We start from the raw sequence: 27,361 nt of genomic DNA, 5'->3' as shown, positions 1-27,361 counted from the left end.
ATCGATCTCTCCTTCCCCTGTAGTCGGTCGTCTTCTCTTCCCCTCTTATCTCTCCTCTGGTCTCTCTCTATAGTCTCTCTGACTGTCTTTGACCGAAGACGAAGAAAAAGACAAATGTCTTCGTCAAGACGAAGACGTGTCATCTTCGTCTCTCAAACAAAGATGATCGTTCTTCATCTGAGATGAAGATGCGTCTTCTTCGACTCTCAAAGGAAGACAATGTGTCTTCGTTTCAGATGAAGAGACAAAGACGATCATTCTTCATCTGAGACGAGAATGTGCCTTTTTCAACTCTTAAAAGAAGACGATACGTCTTTGTTTCAAATGAAGACCGATCATCTTTGTCTTTGGTTGAAGACGGTCGGAGAGGCTATAGAGAGAGACCAGAGGAGAGACAAGAGAGGAAGGGAGGACGGTCGATTGCCGAGGAAAGAGAGATCGACACCAAAGGAAGAAGAACAAACCCTATAGAGGTTTTTGTCACTTTTCAAACCTTGGGTTGGGGGAAAAATGTAAGTTTTTAAATATGAGAGAGAAAATATGATAAAACTTTAATTTTTTGCTAAATAATGATTTTACCCTAACATTAATTAAAATTTTTAACAGAAATTAGATTATGGGTGAGTGTTTAGGTTTTTGAAAGTTGATGAGTGGAAATTTAGGAATTCACTATACCCTGGGTGGGAATAAGTCTTTTGGCCTTTTTTTAATCATTTTCTTGAGTTAATGATTCAATTCTCTTTATGTACGATAGAATAATAAAAATTATTCTAGAGTTCTAGAAACGAAGTAAATATTTCCATAGTTAAGTTTTAGATGTTAGCGTAAATCATAAAAAGATAATTGGATAAAACAATCTTTCCCTTGGATAAAAAGATAATCAATCTTAACAAAAATATATATATATAAATATCTAAATTTTTAAAATTTTGCTAACGATTTTTTGAAAATGCGCCCGGCCTCGAGTAGGAATAAGTCTTTTCCTTCTTACAAAATGAGAGTTTTTTGGAATTTCCACGCGTTCCTCTCACCTGCCTTAAGTAAATCATTCATAACTTTGTCATTAAGTGGCCAATTCCACCAAATCTGTACTTAAAACGCGAAACTACAAAATACCTACTAGAAAACTTTTTTCCAAAGTCAACCAGATCGATGCGATGTCGTTTATAATATCTTTCTGCCTCTCGTTCCCGTTGGTCAAGTCATGGACTCAAAAGTAAAGGCAACGGACTTGATCAAAGCAATTAAATTGAATAAATTCCTGATTCCTCTCTCGTGGTCAAGTAGAAAGAAACGGCACCGTGGTTTATCTGTTAAGAGAGGAAATGGCCATAGCTGACCAGAAGTCACCGTCTGACAGTAAAGTCTGGGGGTTCTTCAAGCTGCCGTTTCGACAATCAGGTAATACGACGTCGTCGTCTTCCTCGACCACGTCGCATCACCACAATCAAACTAACCATCATATGGAGGGATCGAATACACATGCTTCCACCTCAGTTTCTTCTGTTGCCAGGTCTATTTTGCCTGCTCGCCGTCGCCTCAAGCTCGACCCTGCCAAAAAGCTCTATTTTCCTTGTATGTTCTTTTACTATCTTTGTTTTTCATTTTTATTAATTTTATAAATGTGATTATGTTAATCACTGACTTGAAGCTCGTAATTTTGATTAAACTATCCTGTAATTGATGTAATTTCTTTAAATTAAAATGCGGATGTGTTATTGTGTTTCTAGATGAACCTGGCAAACAAGTGAGAAGTGCGATCAAGATAAAAAACACAAGCAAGTCACATGTAGCTTTCAAGGTAAATCATAGCTTTGAGGTTTTGTGTTTGAGGACTTTACTTAAAAGAATTATATATATTGTGTTAGATTCTTGTTTTTACAACCGCTAACTGACTAAACTGCTTGTTATTGTTGTTTTAGTTTCAAACAACAGCACCAAAAAGCTGCTTCATGCGACCTCCGGGTGCTATTCTTGCTCCCGGTGAGAGTCTCATAGCTACTGGTAATTGGTTTCTCAAGTTTTGGATCAAGGTTTTGCTTTGCTTGTGATTTATGCTACCATCTATTGTTTTAATTAGTGCTTATGGGTTTTTGGCTTGATTTTGAATGGATCTGCTAGTCTTCAAGTTTGTAGAGGTTCCAGAGAACAATGAAAAACCAATGGATCAGAAGAGTCGGGATAAGTTTAAAATTGTTAGTTTGAAGGTGAAAGGAGAGATGGACTATGTTCCTGAGCTGGTAAGTTAACATTGCATACAATTGGTATATTTTCTAATTGTTGGAATGCTTTTATATAGTGGTGTATAACTGAAATGCACTATATATTTTGATAAATCATGCAATTCATTTATCGTGTTGGTGAGCATTTTAATGATTTTAGGAAAGTTTTCTTCAATTGATCAGTCTATATTTTATATGGGCTAGAAGTTCTTATCAAATTCTAGGTTCTGCAGGAGGATATTTGATATATAAAGTGTTGCTATTTCAGTACCTGGTTGTATAATCAAAAGACTATATGTCACTGTAGGCAGCTAGCTACTTCAAATTTTCTGGCTCGTGTGAGCCTTTCTTAGAAACACAATAACCAATTTGGGGGGCCAGTTTCTTTCATCATCTAATTTTGCTGGTATGCTTGCAACTTTTAGTGTAATTTAATATGCGCAGGGTCTATACATGATCAAGTAGGCATTGCTTGTTGAAACTTAGCTGGTTATTCTAGATATGTGCTTTTATTTATGGAGAACTAGGTGCTTTTAATTGCGGCATGCATAATATCATGGTTCAGTTTGGATCATACTTTAAGTTGCTCTGGTGCCTTTTTATGATAGACACTTAAGGCTAATCTTTGCGAAGTACCTTGCTGCTAAAGTGATTTTGTTACATGCAGTTTGATGAGCAAAAGGATCAAGCAGCAACCGAGCAAGTATTGAGGGTTGTCTTTCTTAATCCCGAGCGTGCTGATCCTGTAAGTATCTTTAGTATGCAAATAATTTAAAAAATCACTGCCCTATAAAAAATGTATTCTTTGAAAATTCCAATTTATATGGTTGCACCTCTTTGTATTATGAAGGCTCTGGAAAAGTTGAAGCGCCAGTTGGCAGATGCTGATGCTGCAGTTGCAGCTCGCAAGAAGCCTCAAGAAGATGCAGGCCCAAAAATTATTGGTGAAGGGCTTGTCATAGACGAATGGGTAATTTATCTTATTAATGTCTTTTGAAAATTTACAACTGTAAACTATTGCTCACACTGTATGGTTTCTGCCTGTCCTTATATTTTTGATGCAGAAAGAGCGAAGGGAAAGATACCTTGCTAGACAGCAGATTGAAGGAGTAGATTCAGTATAGAATTGTTATGCTTCTGTTTGCTTTGCCATGGTTGACCAAAAACTTGAAATGACACTGTAAAGTATGTACCTCCTCAAGTCTTACCCTGTAACGTGAATTGAAATGAAGAATCATGTAGGAAACTGAAACATTGTGGTAGATTGTAAGTTGATTTTTATTGTTTGAGATGTTATGAACTTGAGTAATGTTATATGCACACAGTTTTGAGTATACAATTATATAGACATATATGATGTATCATCGTATAATGGTGTGTTAATTTATTATCAATTCAAAATCATCAAATCACAAGATAACATATTATATATGTACTTAATTGTGTATGCAAAATTGTTTGCACATAATTTTAATGTATGAAACTTGGCTAGTCTCTATCTTGTAGATAACATAAGTTTGATTGTCTACCAAAATATATCTGTTCTATACGGGTGTATTAATACAATGGAAACTCATCTTCAGAAGAATGGCCATCCAATAAATGCAGTTCAATGGGTAAAAATGAAAGTCAAAAGTTACTATAAAGAGCAGATATTATGTAATGAAGTGAATCCATCATTTTTTTTTTTTTAATAAATTTTTTCCTTCAATTTTTGCTTGGAGAAGATCTAGTATTGAACATTGCGTTACTTGGCTGCCTTTTGTCATTATAGTCCATTGTTTCTTTGTTGAATTACATGTATAGATAAACAAAGTCGGATTATTATTTACCATTCAATCACAGTAAAGCCGGCTTCTTGTGAACAACTCAAAATATTAACGGTTTCTTGGCCTATTGCTATGCCTCTTCCATGGAATTTTACTATAAATAGGAGCATTTCTTTAAGATCTCCATAACCCAGAAAAGAAATAGCTTCAACAACACAGAGAGATTAAGAAATGGCCACCAAAACATCTATATTTCTCGATCTGGCTTTAATCTTTGCTCTTCTCCTCGCTGTCTCAGTGGCTGAAGGCCACCGAACATTTGGCTGTAAATAGTCAATAGATGGTGAATATTTGCACAAGTTTATAGCTTTATGAAACATTGGTAATATATTTAATCTGTTTGAACTGTGAATACTGGAATGTGCAGTTGGGTCGTCGAAGGCCAACAGCGTCCCACAATGTTAGGCAGTGGTTGGGGTGAAAAGTGGAGACACATGCTCAGCCATTGCAGAAACATTCGGATTGACATTGGAGTTCTTTAATGCAATTAACCCAAACCTCAACTGTGACGACCTCTTTGTTGGCCAATGGCTCTGTGTTGCTGGCTCTGCTAATTAATCAAGCAGCATGTCTTTATAACAATATATTATATCAAGCTTTAAAATGTGGGCTTTCTTTTTGGTTGATTGTTAATAAGCACATTCTAGTGCCTAAAACACTACTGATAAAAGTTCAGCTCATTTTCCTTCCTATATCATCATTACAGGATTGAAAAGAATTGGTGCAATAAGTTTCACTGTTTACCTTTTTAGAGTAATGTTATGTGCAAACTTAATTTTAAATATTCAACTGAATATTCAGATAATATGTTATTATATAAATAGTTGAATATCCAAAATTAGATATACTTAGTTTTATTGAATTTTTAATTTCTATTTCCTGTCGTAAATTTTTGCGATCGCTCTCGTAAAATAATAAAATTAAAATATACATATTTTTTAGTATACAAATAGATATACATATCATATGATAGGATAATTTTAAATTAAATATAAAATAATATTTAATTATATAATGATAAATTATATTACTCGTATAATTATACTAATAAAGCTATAATTTTAATAATATAGTAAATTAGGGCAAGGTTAGCTGGGCTTAGAATTTAAGGCCAGTTGAATCTATGCAGTTTTGTAAAGAAGCCTGGCCCAATTTCATTGTCGTTTATTTATTATCCATACAAAAAAAAATCAAAAACCAAAATTACAAATGTTCTCTCTCTCTCTCTCTCTCTCTCTCTCTCTCTCTATATATACCCAATCTCTTTTCTTTACAATTTTAATCACATGTTATGCGAGAAACGGAAATTTGTTGGAGAAGTTACAAAGTAGAAAACAAATTCTCATTGGCCATTTCAATGATCTTATCCAAAAGCCTTTTTTAGGTGCCCCGTTATCTTAAATGACTAGTCATGCGATTCTCCTTTGCCTCAATGCAAGGCCGTGACCACATTGATAAGCTATCTTTTTTCCTCCAGAAGGTTTTCCTGCGTATCATTCAACCTCACACTTGTCCCAAAAAGCTCTTCCAATTTCACTGTTACCGCCCTCAAAAGAAAATGCTTCATGAGAAACTCGATTCCCCCCTTGGAATAAAGTTTCGGTTTTGGATCATATTCATTTATTCCGTGGATCACTCTGGATAAGAGTAATATTATGTATATTCATTCTGAGTATATTATTTAATTATACGTATCAAATATATATTTATTTATACACCTAAAATGATATACATAATTTTATTATTAGCAAGTGATTATGTAATTTTGGATAAATGGGTTTTAAATGTGGGCATTATTTAATGGATTATTTAATATTTGATAAGGAACAAAAGTGTAGTTATGTTCTATTAAACACGATTTAAGGCTTTAATGGAAGTTTGATGTAACAAACAACTAAATATTATATCATTTAAAAAGGTAAAAAAATATTTATGCTTACTCTTTGTCATTGAAAATTTTGATAAAGTATAAAGATGATTGGCCAAAGAACTATTTTCCATGTCATTCCATTGAAAGCATTGAAAATATTCCCCCCCTCCATTGTTAAGAGCAAGTTTGTGCAGTAAAATTGGAAAGTTCTCATAAAATTTGGAAGCTTGAGCTGTACTGGTGCCATGAGAATTCAACATCACTCTTCTTTGAACTTATCATGAAGAAGGAAAGGAAATTTGATTATTATGCCTAAACCAATTTCTTTCTTGCAAATATACCACAGTTGGCAATGCTATTAAAACTTTGGCTTATGTTTTTATTACAAAGTAGCTCAAGATGAGAACAAATTTTACTAATCAAAGTAGAATTACTCATAATGTTATAAAATTTTCAGGAAACAATGTTTAAAAGTCTGAACATAAAATCCCACATAAGGTAATACAGCTACCCAATATTAATTAAAATTATATATATGAAAAAAAGAAGCTGTTTATAATTAAGTCTATTAAACATTCTTCACGAAATAGCAATGTTTCCCTTGCCCATTTCCAGGTTTCCAGCAGAGACAAAATCATCTGGACCGACAAAACGGGACCAATACCAGTGAGTCTTCCATACTTGCCCCATCTCTTCGATAGGGATTCCCTTTGTTTCCGGCACGAAGAAGAAAATAAAGGCGGTCATCACGACCACGAAGAAGCCGAAGAAGAGGAAAAGTCCGAACTTAAAGTGGCAGAGCATATTCAAGAACACTTGAGCAACAACAAATGTGAAAAACATGTTCACTGAAACATTGATACTCTGAGCAGCTGAGCGAATTTCAAGTGGGAAAATTTCACTAGGCACAAGCCACCCAAGAGGCCCCCAAGACCAGGCAAATCCTGAAACATAAATGCAAATGAAAAGCACCACAACAATGGCGTACCACTTTGGTAAATCTCCAGGATTCCCATCAGTTCCAAATTTAGCACCAATAAAAGCTGCAACAGCAACCTGCACATAAAAAATAACCTCATCAGAATTTCAGGGAATCGAATTGGCTAATTTATTTAGAAATTTGTTAACAATTTTACCTGGCAGATGAACATTTGAATTCCGCCTTCCAGGAAGAGAAATCTTCTCCCAAGCTTGTCGACATATCGAATTGAAACAATGGTGGCAGCAACATTAACAATACCAGTGATCACAGCAGACATAAGTGAAGCATCACTACCGAACCCAATTGTGTTGAACAAGACAGGAGCATAAAACATGATCACATTGATGCCAGTGAGTTGTTGGAAGAAGGGGATTAAAATGGAAATTGTGAGATGAGGCCTATATTTCCTCTGCAACAAATTTCTCCATGGATGTTCAACTAGTTTAGATGCTTCACTTGCTGCAATAAGGTCGTTGAATTCTTCATCGACATCATCAACACCACGAACTCTTTTGAGTTTCCTTCGAGCTTCATCATGCTCACCGCGTTCGATCATAGAATTGGGGGTGTCAGGGAGGATCAATGAACCGACTGTGATGATAAGAGCAGGAACAATGGCGCCTCCCAAACTCAAACGCCATCCCCAGCCACCCTTTATCTTGGCAAAGAAATAGTTCAAAACATTGGCAACAAGAATTCCAATTGTGATTGACAACTGAAATCCGATGTTGAGGGCGCCTCTGTATTTGTATGGAGCCATCTCAGAAAGGTAGAGTGGCACAGACTGTAGTAAAACAAAAATCACATAATTAAACCCCAAATATAATCTTTGATCAGATCTAAATAAAATGTTAGTAACTCCCCAATAAAAAGCCAATAATGTTAATGGATAAAACCAAGAAAAAATATAAAAACAACTCTATGTTTCACGGAAGGAATGTAAAAGATTCCATCTTGGTTTCAGAAAGAAAATTTCTTGTTCTCTTCTGGCAAGTTGTAATGATCAAAATAAAAAAGAATCTGAAAATCGAATATTGAAATAAAGATCAAAAGCCAAAAAAGAAAATACCTGATTGGCGAAACCGATACCGAAACCGAGCAAGATTCTACCGAGAATGAGCATCCACACGGCATTGGCGAAACCATTGATCAAACCACCGGTAAGAAACAGCACGCCGCCGAATAACATAGACAATTTCCGGCCAAATCGTCTTGTTACGGTGGAAGCAACAAGAGAAGATAGTAGAGCGGCCAAATACAACGAAGACGTGAAGAGAGTGAGCGTCTCGCTGTCGTATTGGCAGTACTGATTAGTTGACGTGTTAGCTTGCTGTTTATTATACACAGAATGAAAGAACTTCTTCAAGAATGGCGCCATTGAAGTCACACCACCTATAAACAGATTTAAAAAGAAAATCAACTTTCATAAAAAACCAACACCTTAAAACGTAAACATAAGCAAAACTCAAAAGGGTATTTACCAGAAATCCCAATATCGTAACCAAAGATGAGACCCCCCATGGCAGCCACCATACATGTTACAGTAACGAATGGGGTAAGGTTACCAGGGTAGGCTTTCCCTGAACCCTTGTCAAACCCTCCAGCAGCAGGCATTTTGAGTGAGCTTTTAAATCTTCAATGATCAAAACAGAAACAAGAATAAAGACAGAACAAAGTATTGTCAAGAGGAAGAAGAAGATAGAGAGGTGCAAAACAAGTATGGGACGAGCATTTATATAGAAAGATTAGAGAGTCGGCCCAAGAATCAAGCGTTGAGCTGTCATAATCCCAAATCAAAATTTTATTTCTCAATATAAGCCACCATCATTCATCCATATTCACATTCTCTCTAGGAAAATAGGAAGTGGGTTACATCTCAGCTAATTTCAATATAAAAAACTCCAATATAATAGCAATTACTCATGGCTTAAATGGAAGGCAAACAGTTGGAAAAATGAGATCAAAATTACACGTCAGATATTACTCAGCTGAGTCAACAGTTTATCTAAACTTGGATAACGTATATAATTAATAGCCCTGTCTGTGGCACGGCCGCTAAGCGGAGAAAATGTGACTTCTAAGTTCTTTACAGCTAATTTTGTACCACACATTTTCTTTTCACATCTAAATAACATTTCATTTTCATTATCAAATACTAATCCTCTTTTAATACTAATTAACAAAATTTACTATACATTTTTAATTTATTATTTTAGTTTTGGTGGGGTCTGATCATATGATATATTTTTTAGGATAAGCTTAATTTTATTATAAAGTTTGAAAAAAAATACATATATATACAGTTGTTTTAATTAATGCCGGCTTATGATTTTCTTATTTTAGTCTAACCACATAATTATATATTTTATAAGTAATAATATCATATTAATATTATTTATATATTAATTAACGTGCTACATTTTTTTTTTCATTTCCTTAATTCATATCCAAATTATTTTAGAGGTCTAGTATAAGAAAATATAATTAATATAAGAAATATTATAATAATAAATAATATTATTTTCTTCAATTTAAATAGTAAAATGGCATTGTTAATGAGTATTTTCATCCATTTTAAAATATTTAAGAGAATCAATTTATCACGTTCGCTTGACATATATATATAATTACTAAATATGAGTATTAACAAGAAACAAAGAGACCTTCCAAAGGAAATTTTGTTAAATACTCTTATCAAGAATATATATTAACCTTATAAATATAAAAATTGAAATCTATATTATACAAAATTAATTAACTTATGTTAAGGTTTACTCTATATACTTATATATCGCTCATTTTAATCAATTTTTATTAAATATGAAACTCTTTCTTTTTATTTGAATTTTTAACATCCTCGCTCAAGTGTAACTATTTAAGTAGTTAAACTTGTCATTTAGTTTAATCGATTTTTGACTGAGTATATTGTCACTTATTTTCAAAAATATTTTGAACTATTAGATCAACTATTTGATTTGTAGTCTAATGCCATATTGAAAATATATATTAAACTTATAAATGTGAAAACTAAAACTCATATTATACAAAACTAATTGATTTATGTTAAAATTTAATTTACACACTTATATACTACTCGTTCCTTAAGGAGATCTTGGGAACAACTTAAACTTACCCTTCCTTATGGGAGGGGTAGCCAAAATAAGGAAAACCAGACAAAGCCTGCACTGAGACAAAAGCTACATTATCTTCTCTCAAAAGAATTATGTTCAACTTATACATCTCAAACTTTACAACGCAGTGAGCATATAGGCCTGTTCAACGAAAAACTCTATGCAAAACATATTTCTCAAAAGGAAACAGAAGCCAAAGTAAAAGGAGATTTGCTGTGCCAAGGCATCCATTTAAAGTTGGATGGGAGAACTGGAGATAGGAGCAATCTGCAGGAAAGGAATCTGCAGAAACCTGCAGATTACCGAAATTTATAAGTATTTGTTAAGTATAATAAAAATATTTATGTTAAATCTACAACAAAAGAGAGATGGGTAAAATAAAATGGCAATTACCGAAATTATATACTAAAACGAAGGGCTTTTAGATACAGAGATTGAGATGCCTGATGACGTATCCGGAAGTGATTGCTGCAAAACTCCCAAAGTCGCGGGATCTGGTAACGATATTGTAGTGTAAAGGGTAGTTGAACTCTTTTGCTTTTCCTTTCTGACAATTTTGACCCTCTCATTCTTACCAACTTCTCACTTCATTCCTCTCCAATCAGAATAAAAATTACTATTATTTTCAAGAAACATTAATTTATTTGCAATATTTTTTCCTTATTTTTTTTTATACATACCTTAATTGTTATCTTTCTCTCTCTCTATATATATATATATTTTTTAGTGATAAAAAAATTTTATTCGAATCGAATAATTTTATTGAGATTGAACCAACCACACAAAATAAACTTTCCATATTAGTATTGATTTTTATAATTACATTACATTATTCATTTCTCCTCAAAATCAATTTATATATATGATTTGATTGCATTAATTCTACACAAAATATTTTCTCTTTTTTTGCTATTTATTACCCAATATAACATCGATTTGAAATTTCTCAACATTTTGAATATCTAAATATGATATGAAATAGAAAGATATTAACAAAATGTATGAATACGAAATCGAAATTGTCACAGTGTAAGATTTGTAAAGGACATGATTCCATCAACTGAGTGTTCAACACTAAATATTTTCTCGAGAAAATTTGGGGGTAATTTCCAGGAAAGGTAACAAATTTTACTTGTATAATTCGTCTAACTTCAGTTGAACTTGACACTGTTTCAACACTCTAATTTTCAGTTGCTTTACAAAAGTTATTTCTATACAAGAAGTTTAGCAATAAAAGGAGAAGCAAAGCAAGAATTCCATCTTTATAAAGTTAAAGAATAAAGTAATGATTTATTCATATATTCAACTATTTTCACATAAAATTATGATATGGATTTAATTAGAGAAATCACATACTTTCGAGAAAAAAGGGAAATATTCCTTTAATTATTTTTTAATTAATTTTATCATAATATTATGATATGGATTAGGCAGTAATTGACTTAAAAAAGGTAAGACAATCTCATATTATCCGATGGTCTAATTATAGTCATTATAAATGGATTTTCTAATTGTTCTTATTTTTTCCTCTTTATTTTATCTTCTTTTTGGGATTTTCTGGGTCGCATCTTATTCAAAGTAGATTATGTTCAGATCTACTTTAATTTATGAATCGTCTAATTCAGATTGATTCTATACATTGCATATACGTATATTTGACCTATGCCTACGTCTTCATGCCACGTTCCTTATTCCTTCTAATTTATTAAAATTAATTTCAATAAAAAGATCTTTAAAACTAGGAAAAAATATTTATAATTCTAAATTTGTTGTGAATGTTAGGTGAATTTGAACCCTCACAACTTAGTTTACGTCGTTGAAAATTGAAAGCAATATGGCGGGTGGGATAACGAAGAAGTTAAGATAATATATAAATGTAGAAAAAAAACCCTAAGTGGAAAATCCCACATCAGATATTGAATTCCATTTATGCAGTACGAAGGTGGCCAATGCCGATTGCTTAATCGTGATCATCTTCCCATTTCGGAAAATAAATATGAAGTTTACGTCAAAGTCAAACCAAATCCACCATCAATGACCGACCCACCGACCTCTTTCGGTGCGTGCAGTCAATTCTATCGTCATCTCTCTCTGTGAACTGTAAATCTTTAAAACCGCAACACCGCGTCAATTGATAAGGCATAAACTATACCGGATAAGGATTAATTCGGAAGTCAACTGTTTTAATATCTATAAGTCAACAATATTTGGATAAAATAAAAGGAATAATCGATGAACTGTTCCAAATTTTGTTGCTGAAATCATGGAGACGACTTTCAAGTTATAGAAGATGGACAATGGAACATTATACAGCTTTGCAAAGTCTAAGGAAATGTATTATGAAATAGATGTATGACGTGTGAATATTATAAGGAATCCATCCTCATTTTATAACAATATAAATGCAAGATCCATACTGTATCCATACGTAAATAATGCAATCATGCAACTGTATATAATCAAAATATCACTTAATGTTATCAGTTCATTACAAATAGAGAGGAAACATCATAGGAAGTCATGAATTATGTCTTGTTCAGACGAGCAATCTACGAACTCAAATTCTTTTCCTTGGAAAAAAGAGTTTGTTTGAGTGTAAATGTTCAAACTTCTTCTAACGATATTTTAAAATTAAACTAATCTAGTGTAATGGTTGTGAGGTTGATAACTAGATTCAATGTTTCATTTATTTGGTATGGTCGATTTAACTTTGAAAAAATAATTCGACTTAAATAAGATTTTTTTTTAATATTAATACAAAACCATGTAACTAGAAATGAGACATTCCTCCGACATCCTTCGTATCAATGTTTAATGATACAAATAATGATGTACATGACTTCATTGCAAGTCGAACTAATTTTCATATTTTCTTAAAAACTTATAACAATATTTTTACATTGTCTCTCAATCCTTGCTACATGCACAATGTTATAATCTATAAGCATGCAGGGACACTTTATTTTTTATTCCGTTGAGACAAGACAAAATTCCATACTTGAGGTTAGATTAATACAAGGAAACAAAGAAGGAACGAACAAGTGAAGAAAATAAGTTGAGAATATATAAAATAAAATGGAAAGTTTTCATGAACAACTTTTTTAAGGGCAAGGGATCGATCCTCCTATTAATAAGTTATTAATAAGAGAGGCATTGCTGAGCCTTCTTGTTGTTTTCTTTCACATGATCTCAGTTGTCATAGGTGCTTAATAATTTGATGGCTTGCGGTGTTCATGGTTTTCTCGGTTCCTATAATTCCCATTTCTTTTTTCTTTTTTTTTTTAAATCAATAAATTAATTCAAGTCGATATCACGAGGCTTATTGAATTTATAACCACACATAGAAACAAATATTACTCTGGCTCCTCGTATGTTTTACGTTGAAGTTGGCAAATTAAGCTCGCCTCGCTATAAATTCCTGTGTACGATAGTTATTCAATCATCTTTGGCTTTTTAAATTATTTATTTTATTGATATGACTAGTTCTAAATGAATGAATTTCCAGGCAAACCAAATTGTTTTTATTATTAATTTCTGAAGGGAGCAGGGGTTAACTTGAGCAGTGAAAATAAGTTCTCCTTTTATGGAAGGTTATGGTTTTTAAATCTCTGACATGGGAGATGTTAGAGTATAAATAGTTTAAAATTTATTAACGATATATAATAACAAAACAAATATTTGATTTATTTTATACAATAACTATAGGTTTAATTATTGTATTTTAGAGTTTGTCTAATCGACAAAGGTAAGTGGGCTTTTGGTAATTAAAAAAAAATTTCTAAAGGTGAGAAGGGGTGCTTTCATAAAATATTCAATATTATCGAACCAATAATCGACAAATTTCCCTCTCGTGAGGGAGAACAAACAACAATACATTGAGGAATGATTTAAGTTTAGGCTGTTTCTCTGTTGGCTATTTATTACCACTCAAGAATTCTTGTACAAAGTGTCCTCATTGCCATAACTACAGTATAAACACATGCCTTGCCTAGAATCTATAAACATTATCTCTGAGATGGGCATTGATAACTGATCATGTTTAGTAATGGTATTAATTAAGTGGACCAACTGGAAGTGTTGAATCGAACCCTACCAGGGAAACTTCCCTGAGCCTGCTTCACAACTTGATTCGTCAATTTTGCACATTCCTTATTAGCCAGGTCCACACTCCACTTTCTGCCATATATTCTTCTGTATTTTTAAAATTTAACCCTAACTTTTTTTTGAAAGAAACCAGACAGCTATTTTAACATAAATCTTCGATCCCAAGTTTCTGTTTTGAGTAATATTATATGTACAAATAAATTGTATAATATTATCGACCCCAGCAAGTATAGTGAGTAGAGTTAGTGAAGAAATTTATGATAAATGAATGAATATGACCATTGAAATAGTTATAGTGTTTGATGCAACAATTGCCCCCCACCAACCAATCCACAGAAAAGGACTTGCCATCTTTCCACATGCTGTGTTCATGAATGAATTCATTCCTCCATTTCAAACTACTTGGATTGTTATTAGCTATTAGTTATTACAGAGTCCCAGATGCTCATGCCCCAGATTTTTATTCATCAATTGCCGTCTAAATTTAGCCAATAGAAACAAGAAGTTATGATGCAGAATAAGTTCAACTGCATTAAACTTCATATATATGTGTGTGTGTGTATGTGTCTGCGTGTATCTGATTCATCAACTGTGATCCTGCAGGATAACTCAACACCAGACAGGGTTCCAAAACTAACACAGTTTTGGGACTGTCAGTGGTCCAAGAGGGTGTCAATTATTATAAGAAAAAGCTGTTCATAAGCAGTACTAGAATTCAACTAACAATCAAAAAAATTGAATGCAAATTCTCAAATACATAGATGAGCGGTTCATAAGCTGTCAGTTTATGGTTGTGAGTTGTTGAGAGATTGATAGATAGGTACCCGAGTAAGACTGTCTCTCCTGAAACTAGGAGCAACAAGCCTCCTCAACTGCAGAACCAACCGCAGATTCCAGAATCCAGTTCAAGTTCCAAACCACAAGCAATGGAAACACGTTGTAACTATAGTAATTTATGTGTAAAATGTAGAACCAAACAACAATTAAATGAACTGAGAATTCTTGTATTGAGCACTTTTGAGAGATGAAATACAAATTGTTCAGACTAACTTTCTGGCATTTTTACATTCATTGATAGCAAAATCATAGAAAACATAACAACGAAAAATAAACAGCAACTCAATCTCCCTCCAGCTTTGGAGAGGCTAGGTCTCTCCTTCACTGCCTATTCTTCTAGTTTTTTCTCGCCTTTCTCCTTATTTCCCACGGCTATTATACCAAACTTTTCCTTGCAGTGTCTTCTCCAATCTGTGGTCCCCTGAGTTGGTTGTAGTCCTGCTGCACATAATACTGGTGGATGGCTTTCTGTTGCGTACTCCTTCTCTTGTGGCTGTGGCTTGACACTTGTTACTCCTAAGTCTTTGACACTTGTAATTTCTGCCCTTGCCGAATCTGCTGCCCTGGCCTTGCCTTTCTTCCTCACATATACCTTGGCTGTAACAGAAATCTTGTAGGTGTAGAAGAAATAAAGTTTTTTATGGTTGGAGAAGGGGCAATTTCCTTGTTTCTTAATCTGGCAAGATCCCAAGATGAAGTTGTTCAGATAAATTCAATCGAGTTTATTCAAAATATAAGTTATGAGGATGAGTCAATTAGGAAAATGGTGATTAGAGAAGGTGGAATTCGTTCACTAATGCAAGTTTTGGATCCCAAGTCATCTTTCTCTTCAAAAACAAGGGAAACAGCACTGAGAGCCATTGAGAAATTGTGTTTTTATTCATTGGATTATGTAAACATGAGGAATTACGGGTTTATGGGAGTACTGCGGTACTTTTTACGGAAGGGCGATGTTTCAATTCAAGAATTGGCATTAAAGGTGGCATTTACGCTATGTGGCACTTCGGACGAGACCAAAAAGGCAATGGATGATGCCGGTTTCATGGCTGAGTTCGTTAGATTACTTGATGCAAAATCATTTGAAGTACGCGAAATGGCAATTCAAGCACTCTCTGGCATGCTTTCAGTCCTGAAAAATCGAAAAAGATTTGTTCAAGATGATCGAAATATCGGGCTCCTCCTGCAATTGCTTGACCAGGAAGATGAAAATTCAGATAACAGAAAGTTCTTGCTATCTATATTAATGTCATTGACAAGGTGCAATAGTGCAAGAAGAAAAATTGCAACTTCTGGGTATCTTAAAAGCATAGAAAAACTAGCAGAAGCAGAGGTTTTGGATGCTAAACGACTTGTGAGGAAATTGTCTACTAATAGATTCCGTAGTATGTCAAGTGGAATCTAGCATAGTTAAATTCAATCTGTGACTAATGCATACCTAATATAAGTGTTATCCCAGTTCTATTTACCCCATCTCAAACATGTTTTTCTTTCTCTTTTCTTTAATTTTTCTTCTTTGCGCAAACAGCTTTTTGTTTAACAGTTGTTTAACACCAGAGAATGCAATTATAGTCATTTAAGTTTGACATTACAATCAAGCTTTTGTCTACATAAATCTATGAACAAAGAAGATAGTGACACATGGAGTCCCTTTGTGCATATTCCTTGTCTTATTTCCAGCCTTTTTCTCCTTCTAATACAAGCTTAAGATAATCACAAGTTAACCAATTGAAACACAAGTTTTGGCATGTGGGATTGCAGAATTGCTCATAATTTTAAGGCCAAACGACTATTTCCCACCCAAGGTTTAGCGTTTTCTCAAAAGTCCCCCCTTTAACTATGGAAACACCAAACACCCACCCATGGCCGGTTAGATTTAACCAAACCCTAACGGTGGTAGGGGTAAAATCGTCATTTTGGCTATAATATTAAAAATAAACTAAAATAGAATTTAATTTTGCCCCCCTAAACTTTAAAAACTCAAATTTTCCCCCACCCTAAGTTTTAAAAAATCACAGTTTCACCCTAGAGTTTGGTTTTGAAATCTCCGGCGACCTCTCCGGCTCCGTTGCCGACGGCCGCTCCCTCCGGAAGCAACCTCTCCTTCCGGCGATCTCTTTCCTCCTATTTGGAGGTCCGATCGACGTCCGGAGACGCCGTGGGAGACGAAGACTTCGTCGGGAAGACGAAGTTCTTCGTCTTCCCAGACGAAGCCGACGCCGTCGTCTTCCCAGAAGAAGACCTCTGGGAAGACGACCGTCTTCCCAGACGAGGATGACGGCGTCGGCTTCGTCTGGGAAGACGAAGAACTTCGTCTTCCCGACGAAGTCTTCGTCTCCCACGGCGTTTCCGGGTGCCGATCGGACCTCCAAATGGGAGGAAAGAGATCACCGGAAAGAGAGGTTGCTTCCGGAGGGAGCGGCCGTCTGCAACGGAGCCGGAGAGGTCGCCGGAGATTTCAAAACCAAACCCTAGGGTGAAACTGCCATTTTTTAAAACTTAGGCAGGGGGAAAATTTCAGTTTTTAAAGTTCAGGGGGGCAAAAGGAGATAAAATTTTCAGCCGTTAGGGTTTGGTTAAATCTAACCGGCCATGGGTTGGTGTTTGGTGTTTCCATAGTTAAAGGGGGGACTTTTGAGAAAACGCTAAACCTTGGGTGGGAAATAGTCGTTTGGCCTAATTTTAAACTATGAGGAGGACAGAAAGAGGGTAGTGCCGATAAGCCCATTTGTGGTGATAGAAGTTTTGTGGACAATGAACAGCCGTCTTGACATTTGACAGGTAGTTGGTGTTGTCAATCAGACATAGGTGGATTCATGAGATATCAAAGTGGCAACGTTACAAAATATACCATAATTAACCATATGCTTTAAATAGTTTTGTAATTGATATTTAACAACCTCGACGTCAATAAAGGAATGCAGCTCTGGCTCTGGCTCAGGGCCCCATTAATAGACAGAAACAAAACCCATCTTCTTCATGCCAGCCCACCCCTGCCGTGTTCATATCTTGTCTATCCAATTAAGCATATTTTCACATTGCTAATAACAATCACAGGGCCTATTGTTGCTAAGAATCATAAAGGAAATTAAACATACAAATTAATTGCCAATAGTCAGTGAAAATGTGTAATATGCAGAGATTTATATAAGGTTTGTAGATCACAAAACTGCCAACGAGGGTTTAGAAGTTTGGGCTGGTTCAGGGCCTTACGTTATTGGTGATCATATGACACTAACGTAGGCCCAATTCAAATGATATAGCAGCTCAGCTTATTCTATATTCCAAGTACAGACGAAGCGCATACATTTTGCATTGGGACACTGTTCGCAAGCTTTTACTGATGAAAAATTACAAAACTTCAGTGTCATGCAGTTTATGCTTTCAAAATACGAAGTGGGATGTTACTTTTTTTTGTGATGGGAAGCCTATAAATATTTGTCTTTGTTGAAATCTGAGAGTGCTAGCATTGAAAGAGGAAAAGATTAGAGTTGAAGGAAACTAAACGAGTTTCTTAGCATAAGTGGTTCAGTTTCCTCCAACATCTCCTCTGCCAAATTCTCTAATTGCAAAACATGAATGAGTTCAAGTTCTTTTAAAGTTGTATGTGAGAATTGGAGGAAAGTAAAACAAACTAGCGTCTCCAAATGCATTGGTTATGCTCAGTTTCCTCCAATATCTTACCTCCAACTACGAAATTTCAATCACAAATTCCTTCTCTAGTTGCCATTTCAGCACCAAGGTAATTTCTCTTGCTAACATTCAACTCGAAATATGATGGGTCCATTTCCGCGGTAAAAGAGACACTGTAGATACTCATGACAAATAAAAACGACAATCATTCACCTTTGAACTAAAAGCAAACTATAAGATGGGTAATATCTTTTTGCACAGGATTATGATTCATGCCTATTTTATAAAGTCCATTTTCAAACACGAACATCTCAATTAATAAAATTTCCTTTCTTTCCAGACCCACAAACAATTCATTATCAAGAAGTATATGGAACACATGGGGCTCTCTATCTCTGATTGACAACGCTAACAACCTGTCAAAGGCCACATAACTTCTATCACCACAAATGGGCTTATCGGCACCACCCTCTTTCTGTCCTCCTGATAGTTTACAGTAATGAGCAATTCTGCAATCCCACATGTCAATAATTCTGTTTCTATGGGTTAACTTGTGATTATCTTAAGGAGAAAAAGGCTGGAAATAAGACAAGGAATATACACAAGGGACTTTATGTGTCACTATCTTCTTTGTCAATAGATTTAGTAGACAAAAACTTGAATGATGAAATTCACATGCGCATCAGGATTAAATGCTTTTCCCATGGTGATACTTAATATACATCCAAAACACTATTATAATGTCAAACTTAAATGACTGTAATTGCATTCTCTGGTGTTAAACAACTGTTAAACAAAAAGCTGTTCTAAAGCTGTTTGCACAAAGAAGAAAAATTAAAGAAAAGAGAAAGAAAAACATGTTTTGAGATGGGGTAAATAGAACTGGGATAACACTTACATTAGATAAACATTAGGCAGAGATTGAATTTAACTATGCCAGATTCCACTTAGCATACTGCGGAATCTATTAGTAGACAATTTCCTGACAAGTCGTTTAGCTTCAAAAACTTCTGCTTGTGCAAGTTTTTCTATGTTTTTAAGATACCCCGAAGTCGCAATTTTTCTTCTTGCACTATTGCAGCTTGTCAATGACATTAATATAGACAGCAAGAACTTTTTGTTACCTGAACTTTCATCTTCCTGGTCAAGCAATTGCAGGAGGAGCCCGATATTTTGATCATCTTGAACAAATCTTTTTCGATTTTTTGGGATGGAAACCATGCTAGAGAGTGCTTGAATTGCCATTTTGCGTACTTCAAATGATTTTGCATCAAGTAATCTAACAAACTCAGCCATGAAACCAGCATCCCCCATTGCCTTTTTGGTCTCCTCCGAAGTGCCACATAGCCTAAAAGCCACCTGTAATGCCAATTCTTGAATTGAAACATCGCCCTTTTGAAGAAAGTACAGCAGTACTTCCATAAACCCGTAATTCCTCAAAATGTTTACAGAATCCAATGAACAAAAACACAATTTCTCAATGGCTCTCAGTGCTGTTTCCCTTGTTTTTGAAGAGAAAGATGACTTGGGATCCAAAACTTGCATCAGTGAACGAATTCCACCTTCTCTAATCACCAGTTGCCTAAGTGAGTCATCATCATAACTTATACTTTGAATAAACTCGATTGAATTTATCTGAACAACTTCATCTTTGGATCTCGCCAGATTGAGAAACAAGGAAATTGCCCCTTCTTCAACCATAAACCTCTTTATTTCTTCCACACCAACAAGATTTCTCAACACCCCACAAGCAGGACCAATGACTTCTCCTCTGTATTCAACACCAGAGCATATTTTCAATAGCGCCGTGACACCACCATGAGCTGAAACTGACCATGCATTATCAGAATTCTCTGTCAATTTTTGCAAACTTCTCGCAGCAAATTCTTTACCAAAATCATTCCCGTTTTCAAGAACTCGAATCAAAGGACCAATAACTCCAGTCCCAATCAACACGTTCTTATATGAATCAACCCCAGAAATCACATAAACCACCCTTGTAGCCTTTTCTTGGATTTCCATATCCAAAGAATCAAGAAAATTTACCAAGATATTCACAATCTCGTTGACTTCAACAGCAACTAGTTTCACATACTTCTCATCTTCAGCTACAACTTCAAGCAAATTCATCAAAGCTTGCCTTTTCATTTCTTTATCTCCAATCTTCAATCTTGTCACCAAGTCTCTTATGTAGAACCCCACATCATCTTTGCAAGCATTAAGACTCGGCCTTGAAACAATAATTGCGAAACCATGAGTCAAAACACCAGCCGAGTAAATCCCAGATAAATTCTTTACATGTTGATCAAACTTTGTGGAGATAACATCCAAATCACTCTGCATCAAAAGCTTCCCACTGTAAGAAAGATCCAGGCATCTTCTTGCAAGATCACAACAATCTTCAACAGTGACCAATATTTCAGAAATCAACTTTGAAAGAGCAGAGTTTTCACAAGAACCACAATTCTCAACGGCTATAAAGCCTGAATTGAGCTCTTCTAACTTGTTCCGAATGAGCTTCCATTTGACCGAAAAGACTTTGACAGAATGAGAAAGAGTGATCAAAGAAGAAACGAATTCAATGGCTTGCCTAAGATTGGTTTTGTCAAAGGGTGATGATTGTGGTGAGTTTTGGTTTTGTCTTTGTTCACCCATATCTGGCTTTCATGAATCTTGAAGCAAACCCATGTACCAACTCTGCTGAATAGAAAATTTTAGAAGCTGCAAAGACGCAGAGGAGAGAAGATGCAAACCGAGTGCTTTGTTCTGTGTTTATCTTCTGTTAGGAGCTGATATTACTATTATTATTGTGCATTTACAGGTATGACCTTTTGGGATACTGCGTAAAACTGACAACTCGATGGATTGTTGATAAGGGTACTTATGTCATATTGAAATTTGGGAAGGATAGTTTAGAGCCTCAAAACTCTAGCAGTTTATTAATGTCTCTGTTTAGGAAAAAATCAACCACAGTAAATATATCAAACTTCGATACGATACCTAATCTTATAAATAATTTAAAATTTAAAATATTATAAAATTATATATAAATATATATATATATATATATATAATATATATATAAAAATTAATAGAAGTAGAATTAAAGATGAGAAGTTGAGGATTTAAAATAAATAAGAAAGAAGAAAAGCATTGAGTGACAAAGGTTCAGAATGTTAAGTTTGAGAATAAAAGTTCATATCTTTTTTAACATATTTGAAGATGAAACTCTTAATTAATATGATGCAAATATATCTAGTCATAAATTGGGTCTTAGGATTTAGTGTTTAATGAATTTTGTAACATAGTTTAGCAAGGATTGAAAGAACAATGTGGGCTGATCTATAAAGAAAACTAAAAGTGTTTTTCAATAGCGTGTGGTTGACGATTAGAAGATTTTCAAAGCAATTTCGGAGCTTTATGGATCTTACTTTGAAGGCACACTTGAAATTCACTCAGTTTGCTACTTGTTTTCGGGGAGAGAAAGAAAAAGAAACAGTTGTAAAGAGAAAAATTAAAAGGGTATTTGGGATTAAGGCCTGGAGAGAAAGAGACAAGGCCTAATGGACCAGCCATTAATAAGGACATTGGGTTTGGATTAGGTGAAAAAGAAACAAAAGGTTAAGCTTTCAATTTTTGTAGCTTCAACCCACCATGTGAAGCTTCTTTGTTGGATGCCTTGAGGCTTGAGCTACCTGTCAACTTTACAATGGGAAGTGGAGATGAACCTTAACCTAAACATAAATTCATTGAAACTTTCCTTGGATAATTGACTAACTTTATCGAAGACTAAAAGTTCAAGGTGTTTTAACTATTTCTCTTGAACTTTCTCTCTTTCCACCTTTTTTTTTTTTTGGGTTAAGGCATTGATAATGAGAGCACCTAAACAAAAGCCAAAAGCTTTTCTCGTGTGTCAAACACTGCATAAAGATTAAAGACAAGTTAAAGGGTATTTTCCATCCCTTCTCATTAAGCAAGACGATGAGCTTTCTTTACATGACAAATTCTACCACATCATTTTGCTTGTGACGGATCTTTATTCAATGAAATCTTGCTGCAATGAGTATGTTTTATACCTGGTTTTAAGGATGATCAGGTCATGCAATCCAAGTTAAAATGAAAACAAAAACTTTATTTAGTGGAGTTAGTCGGCATTTACACTTTTTGGTTGTCTTATGTTTGTGGGTTTTTAGGCCGCTGCTCACCAATATACTGTTGTAGCTACGTTTTCCTTGCCAAACAAATATTTGTTGCAGTTTATTTCATTTTCACTTATCACTTGTTGTCATTGTAAAACATTAATATTGGGTTGGATCCAATTATAACGGGTTGACTTGACTTGATTGTATTAACTGTTAATGAACAATTGGCTTCACAGTTAAACAAATATATATAATGTCCAAAACTATATTCTCTTGTCCCTAATATACGGAAAATCATTTCCTCCCGAAAATGCAAGAACAAAAGAAGGCAGAAATGCTAAGCCTCCCAAATGCATCACAGAATCCAGAAAACACCGTACCAAAGGCAAATTGTCTTGTAGAAAATAATTAATCACATTACAGATCACTTTCAATCTGTATTGAATAGAATCGAAATCGGGGTATGCAATTTACTGTGTTTGATTTACAGAAATGACATGTTTTTCCAACAATTAATATGATGGATCCATTCAAATCAGGGAGGATATATAATATGAATTAAACCCATTAATTTATTGGATGATTTCTCACCAAAGTTGTTTTTCCACTGCACATGTCCTCACTCTTCTATCTGGGACACAATGCCGACACATTTTCATATACTTCCAGCACTAAAAATCAATTTCACCATCTTAGCTTTTGTGGGGTCTTGTTCTATTTTCATATGCAGTTGGGTGGAAGAGCACGAAAGTGAGAAATCTAGGGAGGCACCTTTGAGTAAGGGAGAAGGGAAATTCAACACACAAGAATAGTAGCAAAATTAAATATCTTTGGTTTGAAGAAAAAGACTCATCTTCTTCCAATAAGAAGCAATATTGACCAAGTTAATGGAAAAAAATTATGAAATATCAGCGGAAATATAGATTGCTTAACGTGGACATCTCGGTTTGGTGTTTATGAATATTAAGTTTATCATGTGCCCAAATCTCTCCAACTGTTTTTGATTATTCATACAGTCGATATTTTTCTATTTCCTTTTGAATAGAGGAATCTTATTTGAGTTGGATAATCGCTTTTATGAGATCAAACCAACCACACCAGATAGAATAAACTCTAAGTTCAACAATTACCTCCATAATCAATGAATTAAGGAAGTTAAAAGTTTGATTTTAATTTATCATTAAAATAAACTTAAACGCATACTCTCTTATTTATGAAACCTCTTTTTTTATCATTCAATTTATCTTTGGGGTTCATAGAATCAATATTATTTTCTCATAATCCTCCAAACAAGTAATAATTTTTTTTTTTTATGGTGTTTTTAGTCATCAACCATAAGCTAACTATGGAGAAATTTGCCGCAACATCCACCTGAAATAATAATATGATAGTAAAGGCTATTAAATACAAGTAATGTATAATCTTCAATTAATTTTATGTGATGTATTAAACTATTGAAATTAGTGGTTGATGATGACTAGCTGAAAGACATAATTAAGCTCTAATTACAGCCTTTACTATTTGGCCAAACATAATTAAATGAGTCCCAAAAGGATGGCGTTAGTTAACTAATTTTAGGGCCATGCAATCAAAGAAATAAAGCATCTAATTCTGAAAATAATGAAATTGTGGAAAGAAAAAAAAAAACCCTCAGAATTTATGGTTATCATTTAGTTATTTGAAGTCCAGTGAGTAGTTTTACAATCATTATACCAAAAATATCAAGAGTTTAATCTTATATGTCACCGATGAATCTCGAACATAAACCGGCTCACTTGGGGATTCTAAGTACTTTTGACATTCAAACTATCTCTTGGAGCTAATTGGACTGATATTGATAACAGTTGAAGTAAAGGTGAGTTTTTCTGCAAGATGAAGTCTAGAAGTGATGTGGGGCTGGAACCTGGACACATGCATTAGGACTGATGGAGCTATAATTTAGCTTAAAGTTGTGAAGGAGACAAATCACCTAAAAACCTTGCATAAAAATGGCCGAACTTTAAATGGAGAGGGTTAAAGGATTGAAGAACAAAGCACATGTAAATGGCAACATCGGCACATCATAAATGGTTAAAACAACTAGACTACCTACTAGCTTTTACCAAACTTAACCTTCAACTTATTAAAAGAGAAAAGAGTTGGAGTAACACCTTTTTATCTGCAATCTTGCCACACCATCTTCCATCAATTTGTGCTTATGTTTGGCTTATCCGGTGTTAGTAAACAGGAAATTTTAATTACTGAAGATGGATCTAAACAGTATTAAGTAAAGAGCCTTAAAGAACACATGGTTTCCAGTTGAGCTCCTTATTCTTTAAGGATTCGGTCTTCTCTTCATTACATTATGTTGATGTCATATTTTGGGCGCTTTAGTCGACTGTATATGGGCTAGACGTATTGCTGATGAACAAACATGACCTTGACACTCAAATCAGCTTAGAATGTTTAGTGTATGGATTGTTACCTTATACTTAAGATCCTAATATATCACCTACTAATCCGGATGAACATTGCAATGTCGGTGTTACCACCCGCACTGCACGATTACAACTGAGAGACGTGATGATAATTTTGATATCAAATAGTATGAATATTAGGAGAACTACATTTCAAAATCTAACTATTGATATTAACGAATCTAAATTCATATAAACCCCACATTAAAAACTCACACTTTTTAATATGGGATACAAATATTATACTTTACACTTAGGATCTTAACATACTACCAAAGAGACTATTCAAAATGAATATTTTTAAAGCAAACTTTTGTTAAAATTAAAGTACCTAGAAATATTATTCCTTCGTTCTCTCTCTCTCTATAAATTTATGTATATATATTCATCTATAGAAGAAATTTTATGAAGATTGTAAAGTGTCTATGGTATGGCATTCATATGCTTGCGATTTTCCCTTTTAGGGTTGGGTCACTTTCTGGCCATGCACGTAGAATTGTTACCAAAAAATTTTGTGCCTTTTTCCTGCATATTATCCAAGAATGTTTTGTATATAGCTTACCTCCATGAGACATTGTCCAATCAAATCAAATTCACCGTGAAATCAAACCAATATTTGTTACAAATAGAAATTAAACATCAACAAACCCGCATTTAGTTTGCTCAATTAATTCCTCGCATACACCTAGAAAATAGCCTATTTCCAAATCTAGAATACATAAAGTACCACTTGGTTTCTGGTTTCCCACTTAGCGTAGTTCAAGCTCCCAAATTTTTACAACTAAAATCTCTCCCATTTTTGGTCTAAAAATCCCTTCAAGAACTAGACAAATATCATATCACACAATTTGTTTAGATAAACCGATCAACGAGAGTTAATGAGACGAAATATTCGAGAATGTAAAGCAGAAAAAATAGAGCCTAAAAGTAAATATTAGCAGGAAAACAGAATATCTAAGTCAGACAAATCGACAAAGAAGGCTGGTTTAAATAAATAAAGAGACACACGTCCAAATCAAAGCATTCATCTGAACGCAAAATGCTTTAAAAAGGTGTCAAGTTAAAAAAGTTACAAAATGTGAGCACAAAATGCACCAAAGTGTGCACACAATGCCTTACGCTTACTAATTTGGATGTCATGGAATTTAGTTCAGGAGTCTCACCATTTACAGGTATCAACATTTTGATCATCAAATCAAATATAGAGAAAAGCACAATTGGACAAAAAAAGCGTGTAGGGAAAAGACAATTCATTATCAACGATAAAACATCCACCAGTGAAATTCATGGCATAATATTTCGCCACAACCACAAACATCCCACCATCTCCAAGATAATGTGGACCAATATTCATTTTATCCTCCCATCCTGAGGCATCCCATCTAGCCATTGATTAAAGATGAACCAAATCCAATTGCGTATGATTCGGCCACCTCCAATCAACTGAGACCCCTGATGCTTCCATGTCCTAAGCTCTAACCATTGCACCCGACACCTCCTGGATTCAGACTACATACAACTGAGCCATCAGAACCAACCCTTTATTCACTTCCCCCATAGAAACCCACCATTACCAATCCGTTCAATCCCCACATCTTTCTCCTGCTCATCTTAGTTACTTAGTTTTTCTCAGCTACCATGTTAGAAGGCAAAGCCATAGTCAAGGAGACTGACATGCTTCAAACAATGCAGCAAAACGCACTTCATTTGGCTGCAAAGGCTCTTGATCTTTATGATGTTACCGAGTCTACTGAAATAGCCCGATTCATAAAGAAGGTTACATCCTAAACTCTATTTTTTTTATAATATTGGGTCTTGATTGAGTAATCATATTTCACCACGGTGTTTCTTCCAAATGCAGAATTTCGACAAGACATATGGACCTGGATGGCAATGCATTGTGGGGACAGATTTTGGTTCATTTGTGACACACTGCCATGGCTGCTTCATCTACTTTGGCATTGGCAGTCTTGCAATAATGCTTTTCAGGGGTGTGGTAAATCAAGCAGATGAAGCAAACTTGTTTCCAATCTTGGAGACTGTAAAGGCATAGGCGCTGTTTCTTATATCCTTTAGGCTTTCCCATTCTTCCTGGGTTGTATTAAGAAAAGAAACTGCAATGGAAGAACAAATTTCATGTCTCGCCAGTCCCCTTCTT

At 34.6% G+C, this 27,361-nt stretch overlaps 5 protein-coding genes across 6 annotated transcripts; 3 read left to right on the top strand and 2 right to left on the bottom strand.

The window, feature by feature from the left end:
• Positions 1-1,119: 1,119 nt before the first annotated feature.
• LOC123218091 (vesicle-associated protein 4-2) lies at positions 1,120-3,572 on the top strand. Of its 2 annotated transcripts, none has more exons than XM_044639310.1 (7): positions 1,120-1,575; positions 1,731-1,801; positions 1,923-1,983; positions 2,122-2,240; positions 2,890-2,967; positions 3,073-3,192; positions 3,287-3,572. In XM_044639310.1, the coding sequence occupies exons 1-7, from the start codon at positions 1,326-1,328 to the stop codon at positions 3,344-3,346; spliced, it is 759 nt and encodes a 252-aa protein (XP_044495245.1). In that variant the 5' UTR covers positions 1,120-1,325; the 3' UTR covers positions 3,347-3,572. The 2 variants fall into 2 exon arrangements, with proteins under 2 accessions (XP_044495245.1, XP_044495244.1); XM_044639309.1 differs by having other exon boundaries at positions 1,124-1,575; positions 1,923-2,004.
• A 2,759-nt stretch (positions 3,573-6,331) lies between these two features.
• LOC123218049 (sugar carrier protein C-like) lies at positions 6,332-8,776 on the bottom strand. The gene is made up of 4 exons (XM_044639248.1): positions 8,385-8,776; positions 7,973-8,295; positions 7,058-7,687; positions 6,332-6,977 (listed from the first exon to the last, which is right to left on the bottom strand). The coding sequence occupies exons 1-4, from the start codon at positions 8,515-8,517 to the stop codon at positions 6,501-6,503; spliced, it is 1,563 nt and encodes a 520-aa protein (XP_044495183.1). The 5' UTR covers positions 8,518-8,776; the 3' UTR covers positions 6,332-6,500.
• Positions 8,777-15,615: 6,839 nt separating this feature from the next.
• LOC123218902 lies at positions 15,616-16,377 on the top strand. Its single transcript, XM_044640555.1, has one exon. It carries the CDS (start codon positions 15,616-15,618, stop codon positions 16,375-16,377), a length of 762 nt encoding a protein of 253 aa, XP_044496490.1.
• Positions 16,378-19,343: 2,966 nt separating this feature from the next.
• LOC123219515 (vacuolar protein 8-like) lies at positions 19,344-21,385 on the bottom strand. Its single transcript, XM_044641509.1, has one exon. It carries the CDS (start codon positions 21,258-21,260, stop codon positions 19,533-19,535), a length of 1,728 nt encoding a protein of 575 aa, XP_044497444.1. The 5' UTR covers positions 21,261-21,385; the 3' UTR covers positions 19,344-19,532.
• Positions 21,386-26,292: 4,907 nt separating this feature from the next.
• On the top strand, positions 26,293-27,345 carry LOC123217937 (dynein light chain 1, cytoplasmic-like). Its single transcript, XM_044639030.1, has 2 exons — positions 26,293-26,979; positions 27,065-27,345. Exons 1-2 carry the CDS (start codon positions 26,842-26,844, stop codon positions 27,254-27,256), a joined length of 330 nt encoding a protein of 109 aa, XP_044494965.1. The 5' UTR covers positions 26,293-26,841; the 3' UTR covers positions 27,257-27,345.
• The last annotated feature ends 16 nt before the right edge of the window (positions 27,346-27,361 follow it).

Source organism: Mangifera indica, chromosome 6 (assembly GCF_011075055.1).
Source record: "Mangifera indica cultivar Alphonso chromosome 6, CATAS_Mindica_2.1, whole genome shotgun sequence".
Taxonomy (NCBI): Eukaryota; Viridiplantae; Streptophyta; class Magnoliopsida; order Sapindales; family Anacardiaceae; genus Mangifera; species Mangifera indica.
The sequence above is the reverse complement of the archived record's forward strand: the minus strand, read 5'-3'. Positions and strand labels throughout refer to the sequence as shown.

What these genes read in the sequence shown, in the direction of transcription:
- LOC123218091 (XM_044639309.1), top strand. Translation starts at nt 1,326, where the DNA reads ATGGCCATAGCTGACCAGAAGTCACCGTCTGACAGTAAAGTCTGGGGG. An exon ending in TGAGAGTCTCATAGCTACTG is followed by an intron (nt 2,005 to 2,121) that starts GTAATTGGTTTC and finishes TGGATCTGCTAG; the next exon opens with TCTTCAAGTTTGTAGAGGTT. An exon ending in GGCTTGTCATAGACGAATGG is followed by an intron (nt 3,193 to 3,286) that starts GTAATTTATCTT and finishes TTTTTGATGCAG; the next exon opens with AAAGAGCGAAGGGAAAGATA.
- LOC123219515 (XM_044641509.1), bottom strand. Translation starts at nt 21,260, where the DNA reads ATGGGTGAACAAAGACAAAACCAAAACTCACCACAATCATCACCCTTT.
- LOC123217937 (XM_044639030.1), top strand. Translation starts at nt 26,842, where the DNA reads ATGTTAGAAGGCAAAGCCATAGTCAAGGAGACTGACATGCTTCAAACA. An exon ending in TAGCCCGATTCATAAAGAAG is followed by an intron (nt 26,980 to 27,064) that starts GTTACATCCTAA and finishes TTCCAAATGCAG; the next exon opens with AATTTCGACAAGACATATGG.
- LOC123218049 (XM_044639248.1), bottom strand. Translation starts at nt 8,517, where the DNA reads ATGCCTGCTGCTGGAGGGTTTGACAAGGGTTCAGGGAAAGCCTACCCT. An exon ending in GTATCGGTTTCGCCAATCAG is followed by an intron (nt 7,688 to 7,972) that starts GTATTTTCTTTT and finishes GTTTTACTACAG; the next exon opens with TCTGTGCCACTCTACCTTTC. An exon ending in TTCAAATGTTCATCTGCCAG is followed by an intron (nt 6,978 to 7,057) that starts GTAAAATTGTTA and finishes TTTTATGTGCAG; the next exon opens with GTTGCTGTTGCAGCTTTTAT.
- LOC123218902 (XM_044640555.1), top strand. Translation starts at nt 15,616, where the DNA reads ATGGTTGGAGAAGGGGCAATTTCCTTGTTTCTTAATCTGGCAAGATCC.